The following is a 20,103-nucleotide window of genomic DNA, read 5'->3' as shown; positions in this document are numbered from 1 at the left end:
CGGCCCGGAAAACAGAACTTATCTGTTCCTCCTCCCCAACCCAAGGCCAGAGTTTTCACTTCCCAACTGCAGCGTGTGGCCCGACTGCAGTGGGAGCCCCAGTGCCCAGCAGCCCACATGTTGGGCCACGGGGCCCACGACTCACTCTTCAGGTGCTCTCCGGCCCCAGACAGGAGATAGTAGAAGATGTGGAAGGTCCGCTCGTCCTTGGCTTGGCGGATAGCACGAGATTTCTCCAAAAGATCTTCACAAACATTGAGGAGTTGTACAAACTAGAAGGAACACAGCCCTCCACTTTCCTCTACTCCCATCAAAAGCCACTGAACTTCACCAGGTGCCATGAATGGCAAGAAATGGCCAAATAAAATAAAAGCAAGCTCTCTTGGCTCTATCTTTCAAGGGGTGCCGCTTTCCCAAACAACAGCACTCACACTTAGGAGTCTTGTCTATTTCAAGGGCATCAAGAGACTCCCACCAGCAAAGGCTAACAATGCTGATGTAGGGGAGAAATAAATTAGCGTTCACCCCAACTCCACCCCTCTGGGTACCACACTGGATGAGCTTCAATAGTCCCATCCCACTCTAAGCTGAACTTTATCCTGCAGGTAAAGAAAAACCTAACTCTGACTGGGTTTTCAACGAGCCCCTCCCGTGACCTCCCCGATGCCACAGATGAATGTCCTAAAAGGCCCACACACGGGAAACTGCTGGAGTCAGGAAGCAGCGCCCTCTGCATCAGTCACTTCCCTCCACAGCACTCTTATTCCAATTACCCCCAGGATACAAGTCTCAATATTGGCTCCCACGATGTAGCCGTTGACATCGAAGTTGATGCGGATGAACTTGCCCTGAGGAAAGACAATGAAGAGGTCAGCGAGGCCACGCCCTCGTGCCTGGTAGCCATGGGCCCCACACCCCACACCACATAGTACCCAGGTCTCAGAAGTGCCACACTGCTCCGAACCTGGGAGCAGGATGATGCCCAGGGGTGCCCAAGTCCTCGGCGCAGGGGAAGGACGCTCTTCACTGCCTGACCGGGCCGCGGGTTCTAAATGGTTATTGGCTACCATGGGACAATCGGGGGGACCGGCAGTGACTCCCCACTCCCTAGCTGGCTTTTTGTCACCCAGGTTGAAGAAGCTACTTATGCAGATGCACACTGGCTGGCGTACGACACTACCCAGCCTGCTCCCCACAGCAGGCCCAGGAAGCACCAAGTCTGGACCTTCCTCACTTTGAAAGCGAGAGAGCCAGTTGGAAGGTGACATGTGCCAACGCTCTGAGTAGGAGCCTCTGCCCCGCGAGCTGGGACGTGGTCAGCCACTACTCACAAATCGCGAGGAGTTGTCGTTCTTCACGGTTTTGGCATTCCCGAAGGCCTCCAGGATGGGGTTGGCCTGCAGCAGCTGCCGCTCCAGCTCGCCCTGGAAAGGAACCCAGAGGTGCAGTGAAGGCCAGGCAATGGCTTGGGCTGCCAAACCTGCTTTGTCAGGCGGAGGGCACAGGGGCAGAGCCATGTCTACACACCCAGCATGCCTGGAACAGAGGCTTCCGGTGGCCCCCCCATGTCAGCCTCGGCCTGGTCTCTGTGTCACTTAAGAGCACCCTTCCTGCCAGGCCCCCAGAGACCCTGACTGGTTTGCATGCAGCCCCCTGGCCCAACCGACCAGCAGGCCTTAGACAGAGAGGGAAAGCGCAGCTCCTCCAGCTCCACGAACCCAGTACAAGGACCCAGGTCAACCCAGGGGATGCACTGGAGGCAGCACGTGAACCAGAAAAGGGACATGGAGGCACCATTCCTTCTCTGGGACATTCCCCATCCCAGGTACGCTGGCCTCCCGCTGTCCTCCTTGCCTCAATCCCCACAGACACACCACATTTCTTCCCATTTCCTAGGACAGATCTACAAAAGACACAATCTCATCTCATCCGTATCCTACTAAACACTGCATTTTCCTTGCTGCTCCCTTGTCCTGCCACCCCCCACCCCCACCCCGAACCTGCTTCCCAGCACATCAGTTATCAGAGCTTGGGACCAACAAGGGCTTGGAACTCCTGATCCACCCCAATCAGCTCTACTTGTGGCCTCCTGATGCTTTGTGGTTGGCAAAAAGCACCCTGACGCCTCATCTCTGGAGTCTCATGATACCCAGGGTAGGCAAAGCAGAGTGGTCCCATTCCAAAGAAGAGAAAACTGAGGATAAGGGAGGGAGAATGATCTGACTGAGGTCAGGCAGCTATCAACCAGCAATGCAGGTATGGGACTTGAGTCTTCTACCAACAGGTGTCAGTCACAGCCGTTCTCCCGCCCTGCCTCGCCCCACCTGGGGGCTCTACCTGTCAGGTCAGATCAACTTCGGAAGTAGCCATTGTCCTCCCAGCAGGCCAGCTAATAACTGACCCTGGCTGAGGAAAATACAGATCTCGTTCACCTCAATACCTGAGTACCCTCTATGGGGAAAGAAGATCGTGCACAGGCCAGGTGGGTTCTGTATTTATGAGCAAGGCTGGAGTCAAGCGAGGATTTTACGGGAATAAAGGCTGTCTGTGAGTGATGAAAAGAAGACTGGCAGTAGCAGGAGCTCCCAGGAGAGTCATGAACTACAGCCTTCCGGACACACCTGACGCAGACGATGCCTGTATGCAGAGCGCTGAGGATGCAGGAAACACACCAGAGACCAGAAAGAGCCCAGCAGACCCACCTCCTCCCAGGCCTGGGGGAGTCTTCTATTCTCAGACCGTACAGCTAAGTGGAGGAGGATCAGAGCAGCCAGGGCAAGGGGCAGGAGTTCAACACCCACAGAGCAGGCTCTCTCTCCATATGTGCCTGGCACCAGCCGTCACAGTACAATGGACTGCCACTCCCTGGAACTTGGGCAGACCTGGGAAGTCAGAAAGGCAGCCCACGGGCCAGATCTGGATGAGTGCTGCTCCCCCACCCACTAAAATGTTCCTCTCAAAACACAGGCCAGGCTGCCAGGCTGGCCGAGCCACTCCCATTCCCACAGACAGATGTGAGCGTGGCCCCAACTAGAGCCTGCCACTGCCTCGGCAGGAAGGCAAACCTAAGGCCTCTCTCTGTCTTAGGACAATGCAGGGTTGCCAGACCAAACTCAGAAGCAACCATTTGGGATTCCAAAAGGCAGCTCTCTGCTGACAACGGTGATGGCTAAGATACGGGCTTTTCTTCATTGATACCTACTTGGGCACAGAGGAGACTTACTTTTTCAATAAAATTTGCATAATATGAAATTAGGAGGTACTATAGGTAGCATATTCTCAAAAGTTTTAGGATTACCTATCTGGTTTCTGAAGGGTTTCACTGGGTGGTGTTTCTGGCCATGGGCTACAACTAGTGCATTAAAAAGCAGAGGAAGGAAGGGGGATGGGGAACAAAGGTCACTGTTCAGGCTACAGAAGTCCACCTGGGAAGTCCCTTCGCTCAAGCTCTACTTTGCCAACCTGCAGCCCTGCCAAAGCCCAGCCTCCTCACAGCAAAGTGAGGTCTGGGACATCCTGGTGGGTGGTCTTGGGATGAGCAACCAAGTCACTCACTAAAGGGGGAGAGAGCGCTGCCAGAGCACATGACAGGCCTCAGAATACAAGAACCATCAACCAAGTTCAGGAGTGTCTTGTGGTCCAGCTCTGTGGAAAATCACCGTACAGCTTCAGGCAAAGAAATCAACCAAAGTGGTCAATGACCTTCACAACCAAGGGCCCGAGCAGTGATGAGAAACCAGGGACAACCTATTCAATTACCGTGGGGGGACCTGGAGTCAGGGACAGGGTGCCCAGCACACACCAGAGCCTGAGCAGGCAGATGTGACACGTTTGCTTCCACTTACCACACCCACCTCCATATGCCATCTTATCTCAGTGCCGGGGGCCTGCCTTCCCCTCGGCAGCTGGAGTCCCGTAAGTAATGCAAAAAAGTCAACATTCCTGCTCTCTAACTGTGGTCTTGTCTCGGTAGGGACTCCAAGGTCACCCGCCAGAGACCCAGGTGCATACTAGACATTCAATAAATAGTTGGGAAATGGGTTTCACAGCAAATTCAGAGATGGAAAACCACAGCTAGAGAACTCCTAACCTCACAGCCCTGCTTTGAAAATAGGCCTCCTAAAAAGAATGGAAAATGGGAGTGGGGGGTTGGGGAGAGAGGGACCAAAAAAAAAAACTTTATTAGTTTCTAAATATAACCCCCGATGCCCCATGGAAAAAGACTCAGAATGTCTTGAGAAGTTTGGCCCATGAAAAGTTACTTTTGGTTCCATTCCAGAAGACCGTACTCATTAGGACATTCTGCAGCACACACCCAGGTCTGCATGCACAGGGACACTCACCACTACTTACTGACATACGCTGCGCACGGCACCCCTGGCAGCTTGAGGGGACACCGTGGACACTTAGATTTCACAGGGGAGTTTAAGAGTGTGTGTTTGAGAGAAAGAGAGAGAGCACCACACACGCATGCTTAAGACTGATCACCCCCAACTCTGGGAAAGTCCAGCGTGGGCCTTCCGGGCACTGCTTCTGACCAGCACAGTGGGGGCAGGTCAGGGGGGCCAGCCGCCTCCATCTTGTCTGGAACCCTGAGCGCGTGGGGCTCCGCGACAGCAGATTCCTGTCCCACTGTGCCTCGGTCTGGGCTCTGCACGGGGCGTTACAGCTATCGTGCACGTGGGGAATTCCGGCAGGGCTGGAATTTCTGAGAACAGCTAGGTGATGCGGCCCACAACCATTCTGCAGGAGCTGTCATTTCAGAGTGCATGAGAAGTCACTGTGTGTGTCACACCCAGCCCCCCGCCTCACAAGACAGTCAGTGAGCCGAGTCTATGAGAACAGAGAACAGTTCTAGCCGCAGAAAGTGACAACGGTGTGGAGTGAAAAGCTGCTTAGGAAAAAATACGTAATTCAGGGGCACACGATGGTCAGAACACGCATTCCTGGTGCAGAACGTGCAGTAAACGTGCAGCTCACCTAACGAGGACACTGCTGGGTTCGACCATAATCCACCAAGAGGGAGAGGGAGAAAAGGGAAGTGAGAAGACTTTCCGACCGTCCTTTGTCTCTTCACTGGGGGGCTGTCCACCCAGAGGCACGTCAACAGCAGGGCAGAGCAGGGAGTCAAATGCAGGCCTGCCCGAGATCCTGCAAGACTCCATCAGCTTGAGAACCAAGTTTTGGAATCTCTCTTCCGACCTCAGAGGTGGAGGCCACACGGCAATTAGCTGCCAACCCCCAGTGGGCTCCAGTGTCCACAGCAGCTCAGAAGGTTGGGAGGCCAAGGGAGAAATAAGCTGACTGACTACCAATGGACCCACTCCCCAGACAGCCACACTGCAGCTTCGATGAAAGCAGGCCGAACGTCTGCTTCATTCCCCAAATGCTCTCGTTTTAAGCCGAGCCATGAAGCGTTAAATGACCTTTCTCATGGAGAGGAAGGCCCCACTCACCTGGTCCTTCTTGCTCTTATGTGAGGAGGCCACGTGGGCCAGATACTGAATGACTTTCTTGGTGTTCTCCGTCTTGCCAGCTCCAGACTCCCCCCTGCCAAGAGAGCCAAGAAGTTCTCAGAGAGGAGGCCAAATCCTTGAAGTCTGTCCCCTCCCCACTGCATACTCTACTGCCTACCATTCTTTTGGGTGTTAATGAGGGACCTAACACCTAGTGGCGGGAAAGGCGACAGGCAAGTAAATACTATTCCTGGAATCCTCACTCAGGCCATTTCCCATGGCCCACGACCTGCCCTGCCTGGCCCCTTGGCAGCCTTTGTATCCAAGTGTCGTAGGGATCAGTCTGAGGCAGCTGTTGACACAGGGGTCAAAGGCACTTACACATGTTCCTTGAAACTGCACTTGAAGGAATGTTCTGTACCACTAACTCCCTCTGCGACAGGGTTTATTTATCTCCTTGTTAGGTTCCGAGGATGAGGGCGAGAGGCCCAGTGTCCCCTGCGCAGAGCCAGCGTGCGTTCTGGAGGCACCGGCGGCGGCCGGCCCTGCTGCTGAGAAGACCCGCGTTTCCCCCTCCGCTATACACCCACTTCGCTGCCCGTCAGCTCCTCTGAGGACGGCGATTAAACCTTGGCCCGTGCAACGGAGCTCAGCCATACTGTGGGACCAGGGGAAGGGGCGGGGCTTGAGCTGGGGATAGAACTCATCAGCCTAGGTTTGGGTAAGAGTCCGCAAGGGTGTGAGCAGATGGGGACGACACATGGCCCCACCACCCTGACAGAAACACTTACGTGCACAAAATGGACTGGTCCTCTCGGTCTGAAACAAAGAAGACAGCGGGTTACCTTCGACCAGATACGAAAGCCGCCCCCTCTGGCTTCGGACAAGCTGCCCACACGTGCTGACCCTATGCCCCGCTCAGAGAGGCGACACTCCTAGGTGACAGCACCACTGGGCAGCAGCTCGTGCTCCAGGAGCTCCGACTGCCCACGCTCACTGCCCTCCCTGCCCCATGACACCAGGAATAGCTCGGACTCTCTCACCTCTGAGAAAGTCAATCTATGAAAAGCTCCACAGGAGTCCACTTTTCTGAGTGCTAAGGTGGGGCGTTCCCTGTGTGTTTATAACTGGGGGTTCAGGCTGTTGGACATCGGGCCTGCGGCAGGTATTTTAAATACTGTCCCCGTTTAAGTAAGATGCATCTGCCCCCATTTAGTAAGAAGCATTGGTTAAGGGGCTGGGTGAGGGGGGTGGCAGACAGGGCTGGTTTTGCAGTGGGACAGCCCTGGGGCAAGAGGCTGCCTTGGTCACATGCACAGGCTCCCAGAGGCCAACCCTCCTCCTGGGATGGGGGGTAATAGTATACATGTAGATAACATGCATGAAAGCACCTGTGTGGTGCCTGACGTGGGGAAAATGCTCTATCAGTAAGTTTAAAGACAATTTTGGGGGAAAAAAAAAAAAGCTCACCAGAATCATAGCTTCTGACCAGTTTTGAAACAACAGGGTCTCCAGACCTGGCTGTCAGGAACTTTCGGCACCTATCCCCAGCTCTGTGAACCTCTCCACAAGTAAGGGTATAAGTAAGGGTATAAACAACTCACTTCCCCTGGGCTCAGGAGGAACAGCAACACCCGCACTTTGAAGCTAAGTTTGACAGATATGCTTTACAACCTTCGGGCTGACCTGTGTCGGTGCTGGGTGTCTAATTTTAAGCAACAACTAAAAATACAAACTCATTCTTTTCCCCTTTCATCCCACCCCACATAACACCCCAAACCCACCTGAAGTCAAATCAGCCTGGATTGAGAACCAGGCTACTTACTAACATTTGAGCCGTGGAGAGGTATTTAATTCCCCCGTCTCAGTTTTCTTATCCATAAAGTAAATATGGTCCCAACTCGCTGGGAGGATTAGTTTGAAGAATAGAAATAACATGAAACGGGCCCACGTGGTACCCTGAAACAGGTCACTGCCTGTTTACTTCCCCATCAGGAAGCCACCCTTAGGGGTTGGTAGTGGCATTGTCAGGCCAGCAGGAGTACTGATACAGACTGTCAGCACGGCTACTGAATAGAAACCCACGCTGGCCATCTGGAAAGACACACTCACGGGCCCCCACTGGCTGCCAGGCCCTGCAGGACAGGGCCCTGGGAAGGCGGCCCATGGCTTCCTGTGTGCACGCCTCAGCTAGGTCTCCTGCCTCTTGGCAAGGTGAGCCTCCCGCATGCCTGATCTCACAGCGCACAGGGCTGGGCACTCACTACCATCTCTTTTCTGGTCCGCAGGTCACTTGGGAGGGAAAGAGGGAGTCGGGACAGAAAGGAGGAAAACTAAGCCTCATACCCGACCCAAACAGTAGCTGCCCGTCGTCCTCCGCTGCCTTCCCCCGCCCCCACTAAGAAATAACAGGGTAGGGGTATGTAGGGAACTCAACCACTCACGTTCGCACACACCACCCTCCATCCTGCTCTCCCCTGAGGAGCCGCTCAGAGCAGGCCCCAGAGACGCAGGCAACCTCGCAGCCCTGTCTCGACTTTCCCACAAGAGTCCTTCAAGGCTGCGGCCAGGGCCGAAGCGGAATCTCCATAAGACAGGCAGAAAGGCTGAGGGATGGAGGCTCGGGGTTAAAGGTCGGGGAAATCAAGCAGTTTCCACCGCCTGCCCCCTAAGAACAGTGTGGCGACTGAGAAGGATCTGGGACAAAAAAGGTTGTGATCTGGGGCCCTGGCTCCCCCACCGCATCTTCCTGGGCCGGCCCCAGCTGCAGGCATGTTTAGTCACTACTCGCAAGGGGGCAAGACTGTACCTGCACATGCTGGCACGTCGTGAAACAGCCGTGGCCGACACTACCATAAAAGGAAACTTTCCCATCCCTTCCCCAAGGAACCGTTTTCCCAGAACTGTCTAGGCCTGGTCCTTGGGATGGCTGGAATTCCTCTAATTGTGTGAGGAATCAGATGCTGAGCTGCTGAAGAACAGGAAACAGAGCCCCAACCCCCCACCCCAAGGGGGGTACATGCATGGAGGTGCACGTTCACACACACGCACACAGAGATGTAAATAAGCTGCTCACAGACACATGTGCACAGGCACACATAGGTACATGTATGAGATGCAGACACATGCAGATTCCTGCAGACACTCATTCCAATTCCAGACCAGACTCATTATGTAACCTCCGTGTACCCAACTCCCCACCCCAGCTCTTCCTCTCTTCTGACCTTTCACCTCCAATTCCTGAAGCCAAGTTAGCCTTGTCAGCACAGCCTAAAGGGAAAGACTCTGAAACTTTCATTTTTCACTTTAAAGAAGCCTTCATTCACTTTGCCAGAACATTCATTTGGGCAAATGCTTTTGCAGAGGAAAACTGATGGGAGGCCTATCTCATCTCCCCAATTCTTGTTCCCACCTTGTGGTGCCCCAAGTCCACCTGCCTAACAATGAATGGCACCACGGCCCCTTACACCAGCAAGGTCTTTTCGATCCTTACAGCAGCTTTGGGGCTGTCATCTCCTGGCCTTACAATAACCTTGGGAGGCACATAAGGCAGGCGTTGTCCCTGTTTTGCATGAGCCTCTTCTCACAGCAGGTCTGTGTTGCACCAGAGCTCTGAACTGGCTTGTGGCATGGTCAGAACTCTCCACAACCAGCAGCTCTCCACTCGACTCAGCCGACTCTGCATCCCAGTGAGGGCCCGCCTTAGCAACCCCTCCATAAGCCCCTCCCCACCCGGTCATCTCACGGGATTGGGACACCCGAGAGTCCAGCCCACTAGGTTGTTTTGGCTCAAGCCTTTATTTGGGCCCATATGGACTAACGGCTTATTTGAAAACGCCCTTCCTTCCTTCACATCAGAGGAGACAGACAGACAAATGGACAGGAACCCTGTGGCCAGGACAGGGCAATGCATCGCCCCCCAAAACAACCCTGTTCTGGGAAACAGGCTCTCTGATGGGATGAAGGCCTTTAGACTGACTTCAGAGCCCAAACCCCACTCCTGCCCAGCAACACCTCAGTGCAGATAGGGCAGGGACAAGATTATGGCCCTCTGCAGTGGTTTTCCACACTTTTAAAAGAAACAGCAGCCTTTCCTCAGATAAAATCTTCCCGAATCCCCAATGTGAAGAACAGGTGATAAAATCCAGAGCTGCCTGGGAGGTGGAGTCAGGGGTTCCTTAGAGCACACTTGACAACCACTGGTCCCTGAGTCTGGAGCAGTGACACCAAGGAGAGAGCCACTAGGCATGCACGCCAGAGCCCTGGTTCCAGTCCGCGCTGTGCACCACCCCTTGCAGTGCCTGGCCCTGGCCCCCTCGGGGAATCAGAGCGCAGACCTCACTGGCAGGGCCGCTCTGAGGACTGAAGGAGTCGGTGCCTGATACATGCAGCACAGCACAGGTGCTTAGCAATGCTGTCCTTTCCCGCCCAGGGTGGCTCCGTGGGTTGTGCACTGTTCTGCAAAGCAAAAGGTCACTGGTTCAATTCCCAGTCAGGGCACATGCCTAGGCTGCGGGTTCTGTCCCGAGTTGGGGCATGTACTAAAGGCAACCAATCGATGTTTTCCTCCCTCTCTTTCTCCCTCCTTTCCCCTCTCTCAAATAAACAAATGAATGCACACATACAATTTTTTTTAAAAAGAAAGAGAAACGCTGTTCTCAACAACCTGAGCCCTCTGACCTCCCAGCTCTCCACTGCACACCCCTCGGAATGACAGGAAAGGCTTTAAGTTACACACTCAGTGATGAGGCCCTTCCCACTCCTGATTTTATTTTAAACCCCAAATGCCCTGAGGCCTTTTGCATCTGAAGCACATATTCGAATGGACAAGTGTTTCCAGGCAGCTTAGAAGACCCTGCTCAGGTGGATGGGGAGGGACACCTGAGCACAGGTATTTCACCCCAAGTTCAGACAGACTTCTGCTACGGGCCTTATCTCTCACTTCCTGTGTAAGAGGAGCTGCCGATTCTTGTCCATAAAAGGCCACGAGGCTCACACAGGGGTGACGTCAGCCCCCACAGGAAGTACAGAGAACCAGCCTGGTTCACCAACAGTCAGGACGGGGCTGAGTCATTGGAACACTCGCTGAGATAAGGCCTCCTGAGCTTCAGCCAGAGCTGCTCTCTCAGGGGTACACCTGGAAGAGCACCCTGGCCCCAAAACCCATCTTCAGGTCAAGCTGGTTTCTGAAGAACAAGAAAAAAAGACTCAGAGGGCAGTCTCAGGTTGGGCGACATGGCTGCATGGGGTGAGACGACGGGATGACCCACGACAAACGGGCCTGAAACTTTCCACCACCAAGGAGTCTGTCTTTCATGAAAAGTGCAGAGCAGGCCCCTGGGTCACTCACTGTGTGAAGCCCGGCTGCACGTCCCCTGGGACGGCAAGCCTCAGGCTGCCCCAGGCAAACTCCTGGACTCCACAGTCCCTTCCCCCGGAGCCTCTCGTGGACAGCATCAGGGCCTCAGTGGGCCAAAGTGCAAGTACACAGGCTAAAACCAAGTATAAAGCGTGGAGAGACCTGTGGGTTTGAGCTCAGAATCTGGGGGTGGGAAGGTTCTAGAAAGCATCTGGTTGTACCATCTGCATCTAGAGGTCAGGACACTGCATCCTGAGAAACCCAGTGACTTGACCAAAGTCACACAGGCTGGGCCAAGAAGCCAGGCCTCTGGATGCCTAGTGCCTCCCCAGAGAGCTCCTGCAGGGCAGGGCACTGGGCCACCAGCAGCCCCGTCTCAGTGCTGCACAGAAAGGGTCATCCACACTCACAAAGTGTCATATGGGTCCTTGCAAGCTGTCTGCCACTTTCTCCAAAGCCAGCCCAATTCATGAGCTTGGGTTACAAGCACTTGGGAAGCAGAGGTGAGAACGAGCAGGTACAAAGTAGCACTTCATGTTAGCAGACGCTGCAGGTGGGTGCCAGGCCGCAGAGGCCAGTGTCATGGAGCCTCTGGCAGCCTGCCTGCCTCGCCGTCAGCCAGCGATAAGGCAGTCCCTGCCGGTGGCTCCCAAGCACACAACATGGTCACTGACAACGTTCTCTCCAAGACACAAAGGTAGGCCCGACCAGGGCAGCAGCCCAAGCCAGAAGCCAGCTGGACTTGGCCCAGGGCCTCCGTCCACACATGCCCCCACCACCACCTAGGGCCAAGGTGTGAATCCTGCTCAGGAGGCCCTAGACCCCAGTTACAGGAGGCAGAAAACCGGGGCCCTCCCCACCAGCCACCTTGATAATTAGAAAGAAGCCCAAGGGACCGCTCTTATAGCTTTCATTATATCGGAGCGGAAGCAAGGCCCCACACCAGCCTTCTCTCAGCCAAGAAGCACCCAGCAGCTCACACAGGTGAGCTCCCAGAGCACAGCTAAGGCTGCCAGAATCCACCGTTTATCCGCCTTTCTCAGGGGTGGGGCCAGGAGCCAGCACGTTCCCCTGTGGGGTTGCTGCTCTGACACGTTTGTCAGGGCGGAGGGAAATTCAAAAGCCACATGTGAGTGCTGACGGCCCACAGCGAACGCCACCCTGAGGTCAGCTCTGCCCTGCTCTTCCCCAGCATTCCCCTCAGAGAAAAGGAAAGGCAGGCAGGAGGCACCCTGGCAGAGCCCTGTGCAGAAAGGACTAAGCCAGGATCACAGGCTGGGCCCTCAGCGGGAGAAAGAGGAGGACAGGAGAGGACGGCAGGCCACTAACAGGGAACGAGACAGACACTGCCAGGCAAAGCTCAGGGAAACTGGGCTCAACACTGGAGCAAGCAGCCCTGCGAAGAGAACAATGGACTTTGCGAAACGCCCTTTCCATGAATTGGGGCAACCTTGCTGGAGAATACCAGGAACTAGAGTGCTGGGAGATGAACAATAATGGCACACGGAGATGCTTCCTGAAGAAGCCAGGGGTCCCGGTCACCTTGGGGAAGGAGCAATCAAATGAAATGAAAGGCTAGACTTCGCTCCCAGAGCATGGCTTCCTTCCTCGGCTTTCAGCTTAGGCCTCTGCCCCATTGTGTTTGTGCTGGCTGGAATGACATCCTGAGCCCCAATCGGCACTGTTCGTTTGCCAAAAGAGCACCTCACGTCCTCAGAATTTATTACGAAGGTGGACACTGGACCAAAACCTTGGTCAAGGCAAGAGGAATTTTTCAGAAGCCACTTACAGAATCTGTCCTTTTATCCCTGCAACTTTCAGCTCTCTTTTCTCTTCAGTTTTAGGGAATCCTCACCTGATAGCTTAATTGCAGCAAGCAGGCAGGGACGGAAAGCAACCCTTTGCCCCTAAGGCACCGCTGCCCGTCCCTGACACAGAGCAGCAGGGCCAGCACTGAGAGAACAGGAAAAACGGGCTGGGCGGCAGTGCTCCCCGCAGCAGGGGAGGCGTCCAGGAGGCTGAACGCCCCAAGCAGCTTGGCCATTAGAGGCTTCGCAGTGAGGTTTTGTTGTTTGCATTGGGGGAGCAGTAACAGACACGCTGGGCCAAGTTTTCAATCACCCCCAAAGTTTCAGGTTCCGAGAAGACACTTCTTTCTTCTCTTCTACTTCAATCGGCACAGAGCAAAGCACAGTGGGTCCGTTGGGTTAAAATAAAAACAAAACAAAAAAGCAAACTCAAAGCTGAAACGCCTGAGAAGGACCCATGAACCACAGATTCCTCTTCTAGAAAGAATGTTTTACAGAACTGAGACGGGCAGGCATGACCACTCCAGGGGCTGGGCTTCCCTTCTGGGGGCGTGACAGAGCAGCCTCCCAGGGTGGGCCCTAGGAAAGCGCTCCCAGATCCAGGCTCCATGTTTGGGAGTGCACCCCGCGCTGCTTGCCACAGAGCCCCCCTCTAGGTCCTCGCAAGTACATCCCATCCCTTCATTGATGCTAAAGAACAGTCTCTAGACCACACATGGCACTCTCCAAAAGCCCCGCCATGTTCTCTGGAGGCGTCACAGAGGCCATGTGGACCCGAAGGCCCTCTCCGGGTCTGCAGACTAGATGAGACGAGTTGGAGACCCTGTCTGCCAGTGCATGCCTGTGTATTATGTGGTCACTGCAGGGAAGGCAGCGTTGACAAGCCACTTCCTGTGCGTGCTGCTACCCAGAGCCTGAACCCCCAGAGAAGCTGTTTAAAGAGAGCAAGACGCCTGCCCGGAGGAAGCACCGGGTCACCACCTTCACTAAGCAGCGGGAGTGCGGACTAAAGGAACGCACAACTTGCAGGCAGGGACAGCTGAGTCAAGAAACTGCATTGCCAGACTCCTCGTTACCTTCTAAGGGGCACTTTCCCGCAGGACAGAAGCCGTCTTGAGTCCTCCAAGGCCCAGTCAGAGTAAGTGAACTTGCCACACCCCAGTCACAATCGGGGAAGTGACAGAGTCAGATTCTGATATAAATCCAGTCCAAGCTCCATGCTCTCTTCTCCACACCACACTTCCTGTTTGCAAGACGAGTTTTTCCCGAAAGCTAAGGCCCGGCAGACCCTCTTTGGTGACCGACCACAGAAGGCTATGTCATTATCAAAGCCCCACGCTACCCCAGCACCCTCAAGGCTAAGTGGGGTGCCTCCTCTGTGCTAGACTCTCACTCTCCTCCTAAAGTTTATTTACCTGCCTCTCAAGGCTGGCCCCTGACCTCCTCCAGGGAGGGTCACGACAAGCACACAGTGGGTGCTCAGTTAACATGTGGGACCACGTGCAGGCACAGAGCACACTCCTTGGGGTGAACCAACGCTGTCCCCACAGCACATGCGGGCGAAAGGCCCCCTCAGACCTCTCTGCAGACAGCGGCCTCTGTGTGCCGACAGCTGGCCGGGTGAGCCTCCTGGTTGGCACATTCCTGCTTAAGTGGAGTCATCGCGTCTGTGGCTTCCGCAGCCGCCCGGCCTGGCGGGCCTGTTCAGAGCCATGCTTACTGCACCTTTGAAGCACCCCCGCCTCTCACCGGCACGGCGCTTTCCCGCAGAAAGACCCTGGAAGGCAGAGAGCTCCTCAGGAGCAGCCACCCCCGGGGTAGGAAGCGTGCAGAGACGGGAAGGGGGTCTGTGCCTCCCCCAAACCACGGGCCAGAGCGGAGAGCTCCTCCGAATGCCAGTCCCCGGGGAAGGGGCCCCGGGACAGTCAGGAGACCCTAGTTTCTGCAGCTGCCCAGCTCCGGGCCTTTGGACAAGGCAGCTAACATTTCTGGGCTCATCCCTTTTCCTGTGAATGAGAAGGGTCGTACTCAGGTGTTACGGTAGCGCTGAAGTTCTACCCTCTCTGTTCCCCCAAATGTTAGGCAACCCCTGAGAGGAACGCGGACACACACAGGGCGCTTTGAGCAACTGCTTGGTGACCAACCACCTCCGGGGCGGCTTCCGCTGAGAAGCAGAGCACAGGGTTAAACAGCTCTTGGGTTGAGGCCTGGAAGGAAAGCAGACCCTCTGCCACGCCCCCAGAAATGCTGGGAGTCCATTAAAATACCATAAAGCCACTGAAAGTGACCTGCGTCCTAACTAATTAATGTGGAAGAGGGGTGGTTTTTTTCCTACTCTTTCTGGAGAGAGAACTGGGCTCAAGTCAGATTCCTTAACTAGCCGCACTCTATCCACAGAGGGCAGCCCTTGTACCAGCCGTGGGCAGGTTCCTACTCCCCCCTAGGGCTGATGTCCGCCTGGCAAGGGGCAGCTACACAGAGTTTATGCTCTTGGCCTCCTGGCCTCAGCCAGTTTGGGCTTTATGGAGAGTCCTGAGGGCTGGGGTTCAATCCCCAAGACAGGAAGACCCATTAACAGCCATGGCAACATATGAACCAAACGGGAAGGCCAAGGTCGGGAGGGAGAAACAACTACGTCACAACTCTCATTAAACCCCAGGCTGAGGATTAAAGCAACAAACAAAACGGTGCCACGCACGTCTGGGCTGCACTGTAACCGCTTGACACAAACCTGCCACCACGGTGCCTTTCCAGCCGTCCCAGGCCTCAGGGCCCACACCTTCCTCCCAGTTCCCAAGACACCTGGCTGCAGCCGTGGTGGCACCAGGTGTAGGCAGCACCTGTGACATAGCTGTGGCCACAGATCTCTGTGTACAAATACGTCTCGTCATTCCAATGAGACTGCCAGGGCCTCTAGGGCCAGGATAAAGTACTAAACCTCTTGACATTCTCGTACTTTCCATCTCTTACCTCTGTGGTCTAATGCAGGACACCATATGCTGCCGTGCCCCATCCTGTGCCCATGGCAGACCGCACTAATCTATCCCGGCATGCCCTGGCACTGAATCTCAGATCCTTGCCAACATGGGGCTACACAAGCCACTATCCATTGATGGGAGTCAGCATTCAGAGTAAAGCCAGTCTGCAATGCTTAGTCCCATGGTTCTCTCGTGAGGGCAATTCTGCCCCCCAGAGGACATCTGGTAGCGGTATATGCGGACATTTTTGGTTGCCACAACTAGAAGATGAGGGTAGTACTGGCATATAGTGGATAAAGGCCAAGATGGTGCTAAACAGCCTACAAGCACAGGACAAGCTTCCCATGCCCAAAGGAGAATTATCTGACGTCAAATGTCAAGCGCGTCAAGTTTAAGAAACCCTGACTTAGGTAGAGTAACCACATAATTTATCATCTAAACTGGGATGCTTCTGAAAGGGAAAGGGGGGACTATTAATACTAACTCCAGGACGACAGACGTAAATCAGAGCTTGCAGGCAAACGAGAACATTTAAGAGACGAAAGACAGAGGGAGGTTCCTTGGAAGGGTCAAACAACTCATTTCATAGAAGTCCCCAGACAAAGCCACCAACTACCCTATTTGCCAGACTAAATGCTAGTCTGTCGTAAGCCACAACCAGCAGAGAGGAAATCTTTTTTCTACTTCTTGTTTAAAGAAAAAGCAGAAAAAGGAACCACCTAGCCCTGCCTTTTAAGATGTGAGTGGCAGAAAACAAACCTGTTATCTTAGCATGTGCTAAGATATGCTCTCCAAAAGAGAGGCATTCGTTCTAACAGCTTATGGACCTGGAGGGGCCCTGCTGACACCCGACTTAAGGTGAGAACCAAAGGCCCCTCCTCAGGAACGTTCTTTATTGATGAACCATCTTGTCATGACAGGGGCAACTTCTGTTAATTAACTTCCTCCAAGAGCAAGAAACCTATTGCTAATTCCTTTGCAGGTCAGCTGTGCATTAACAAGAGGAACTTGGAAACGTCTCAGTTAGTCAACACGGAAGTTTAAGAACTAAACAGCAAGTCAAAAATTAACCTGAAGGTGAGTAAAAACCTCTCAGACTGAGGGTCAGAGTCTGTGGACCCAGCACCTGTGCAGACCGTTAAAAAGAAGCTCGAGGACCTTAGCTCCCCAGGCCCGCAAATGAATTTCCTATTTTGGTCTCCAGAAGATGAAAACACCACCCACGTGCCCTCATCATTTGGGGCAGCTCCTCAGTTCCTATGAAGGCCATTCCATTATGGCCAAGACTTCCTGGTTAGTACAAAGGAAAGTTCCAGCCCTCTGCATAGTTTTTTTATTTTTTAAAATGATCTCCGACCTGGAGAGCTGACTTTCGCCCCTCTATTTTTTGTTGCTGTTTTTGTTGAACAAATGAAACACAAACTCTTATCCTACACGTTGTAGGGAAATCCAGTTCCAAGAATGTCAACTCCTAGTGCCATGCTTTGCATCATAACATTGCTTTTGTCATACCAGCTTGTCTAAAAATGAAGAAAGCCCACAGGTCAAGTCCAGCATCCAAGTGTGAGAGCATCCCTGACTCAGCAGTGCAGAGCTCAGGACGACTCCAGGATGTGCTTCTTGCATTTGGCCAATTAAAAGAGCCAGGAAAGAACTGGCACGTACCCACCAGACTGCTTTAGTTATCAGCACTTTGCAACCGCCATCCTACCTTAGAACTAAAGGGCTGGTGGCTTCCTCAAGGAATTCTGATAGATGGGAACATGAGCCAAAGACTAGGCCAAATTCGTACATCATACATAATTCATCAAGCTTGGCGATCCAACACCTTCTGCACAGGACTATGTGTATAGTACAAACAGACCCACATCCTACCATTTTATCTATTTTTTTAAGATTTATTTACTTTATTGATTTTTGGAGAGAAAGAAAAAGGAACATCGATTTGTTGTTCCACTTTTTATGCATTCATTGGTTGATTCTTCTATGTGCCCTAACGAGGGATTGAACCAACTGAGCTAACCAGCCAGGGCCATGCTACCATTTTAAACCACAAAACCAGAGACAAAGCTGTTAACACAACAAGATGCATCACTATCACTGCCTAGATTACAAAGTTTAAAGAAATAAAGGATGCACATGAAATAGGACATGAAAAATCGCTGTCAATATAAGATATGAGAACACAGCCCTGCCTGAAAGTTGAACTTGACTCCAAATTACTTAAAATGCAACCATATGCCAGGTGCCTGGCTAAGTGCTGAGAATATAAGGCAACATGAGCCCTGTCCATGTCTAGGAGAGAAAAATAAATATGTAAACATCTAATTCAAATAAAGCGTAACCAGAGCTCTTAAGCCAATCTGACCCAGACAGCCTCCCTGAAGGGCACTAACGCTTCAGTCCTGTCTTCAACAAAAGAATAAGGACTTGCCAGGCATTGCAGGCGGAGGGAGCAGGTATGGTGGTTTGGGGCAGAAAGGCCTGTTAGAGAAATGTAAGGCGTTCCATGTAGTGGGAACCTGAGGAGGATGGCGGGGGCGTCACAGAGGGCACTGTGGGCTGCTGGAGGGTTGGAGAGGCCCCCCTGGGGGCAACAAGGAGCCTTTTCAAGATATTTCATGATTTCAAATTGGGATATGATCAGATTTCATTCTAGAAAGACAACTCTCTGGTGGAAACAGTGAGAGAGGACTCTATTAAGAGTGAAGGTTAAGAGGCCATAACAATTTTGCAGATAAAATATTGTGGGGCCCTGAACTAAGGCCAGGGCCAGGTGGATAAGAAGTGGCAGAAGGTCAAAACAACACAAGAGGTAAAATCTATAGCAAGTGCTGAATGGCCTGGAAAAAGGGGTGAGAAAGAGAGAGGAGAGCACAAGATGATCCAGGTCCCAGGCTTGGATGAACAGCTGAGTGGAGAAATGGCAGCTGGGAGCAAGTGGGGCTCAGAGGACAGTGCCAGCCCTCAGCCAGAAGCGATGGAGAAGCTGCCTGAGTGAAGGGGGCCTCCATCCAGAGGAATGCGCAAAGTGAGTGGACAAGACCTTGAGGAGCACCAGTGTAGGGGGAAGGGGGAGTAACAGGGAAGAAGTACATAGATGGGGAGGGCAGAGATCAGGGGAACCAGAGACGGTCACAGGAAGGAAGGACTTTCGAAAGGGAATGGTCAACGTTGTCCAATGCTGGCGAGAGGGTAAGTAAAATAAGAACTCATGAGTACAATGCATTTCTCAACACAGAAGTGAGGGTGAGCTTTGTGGGACAGTCTCAAGAAGTGGCGGGGCCAGACGAGCACTGACACTTCCTCTAAAAAAACTCTCCCGTGAGAGGACAGAGAGAGCAGAGACAAGCTAGGGTGGGGTACAGAATTCAGGACAGTCTTTGTGTCTCTTTTCTTTTTTAAGTGGGAAAAGCTCGAGCACGTTTCCAGACTGTGGGAAAGGGAGCAAGAGGTGATTCACAAGAAGGAGAGTGAATAACTGATAGAAAAAGGGGCCCAGAGTGAGGGGACTGATACAGGAGCTTTTGATAAGAATGAGAAATTGGGAAAATAAGTAAACTTTCTAGAACTTTCTATCAACATATTAACATATCCTTTGATAGCCATCAGTCTTGACTCCTACACAATGGCTTACAGACCTCCACAATGCACAGTCCCATCGCCAGTCCATCAGCCACTGATCCAGCCACCAGACCACTGTGACCAGTGAGGGGGGTCCTGCGAAGGCACCGACCAGCTGCAGGTGAAGACAGCCCCTGGGAAGGCTGTGGCACTCACCTTGCATCATACTCCTGTAGGCGGTGTCTGTGATGGCGTAGATGTGAGGGGGCATCTCATGCCTCTTCTTGCCCTTATACATTTCCACAATCTCTTCAGAGTAGATGGGCAGGTTCTTATAAGGATTGATGACCACACAGAACAGGCCTGAATAGGTCTAAAGAAAAGAGCAGCATAAGGAATGGGTTAGGAAGTCTCATTGTCAGTGACAGGCAAACAATGTGGCAAAGATCTGCTGCCTCTGAGGCCCCAAGTCAGCCTGATGTGAAAGCGCCCCAGAGGCCTGCGCTCCCTGGGCCCTGCTCCGCAGACCTGCTGCCCCGTGGGGCACCAGCACCATCTCTGCTCTTTTGGTGACAGTCCTCCCTCAATGGCATAACAGCTGCAGGCTTTGCATGTAGATGAGCATGTGCATCAGGCAAGGTCCGTGGTGAGTTTCACTGACAGAAGAAGTTACAAAACTTGATTCCAAGGACAAAAAGAGATGTTTGTCTTCGTGAGATGCACAAAGGAAAAAGGATTCAGTGGCAGGGAGAAAACTGTGTGGAAATGCAAATTATTCTGCCCTGAAGGACTCTTGGAGATATTTAAGCCTAAACTTTCCTAGCCCTGGGAAGCACTCACTGTGCTCCTCAACCAGCAAGACTCTTTGTGGGCTAGTAGATCACAGACAGATACCACACCTCCTGGAATCTTCTAAAGCAGTGGTTCTCAACCTTCCT

The 20,103-nt window shown here is 53.1% G+C and overlaps 1 protein-coding gene across 1 annotated transcript in view; it reads right to left on the bottom strand.

Moving 5' to 3' along the window:
• The window catches only part of MYH9 (myosin heavy chain 9), an 86,260-nt gene that overhangs the window by 33,859 nt on the left and 32,298 nt on the right, over positions 1–20,103 (bottom strand). Inside the window, exons 3-8 of the mRNA XM_090272515.1 lie at positions 19,382–19,538; positions 6,248–6,275; positions 5,457–5,550; positions 1,332–1,424; positions 785–848; positions 146–244 (exon numbers count right to left, since the gene is read on the bottom strand). Of these exons, the coding sequence (XP_090128641.1) occupies positions 146–244; positions 785–848; positions 1,332–1,424; positions 5,457–5,550; positions 6,248–6,275; positions 19,382–19,538 (535 nt within the window). The remainder of the gene's footprint in view (positions 1–145; positions 245–784; positions 849–1,331; positions 1,425–5,456; positions 5,551–6,247; positions 6,276–19,381; positions 19,539–20,103) is intronic.

Source organism: Furipterus horrens, unplaced genomic scaffold, assembly GCF_987537825.1.
Source record: "Furipterus horrens unplaced genomic scaffold, mFurHor1.1.pri manual_scaffold_4, whole genome shotgun sequence".
Lineage (NCBI taxonomy): Eukaryota > Metazoa > Chordata > Mammalia > Chiroptera > Furipteridae > Furipterus > Furipterus horrens.
Note: the sequence above shows the minus strand (reverse complement) of the source record. Positions and strands in the feature narration are given on the sequence as shown.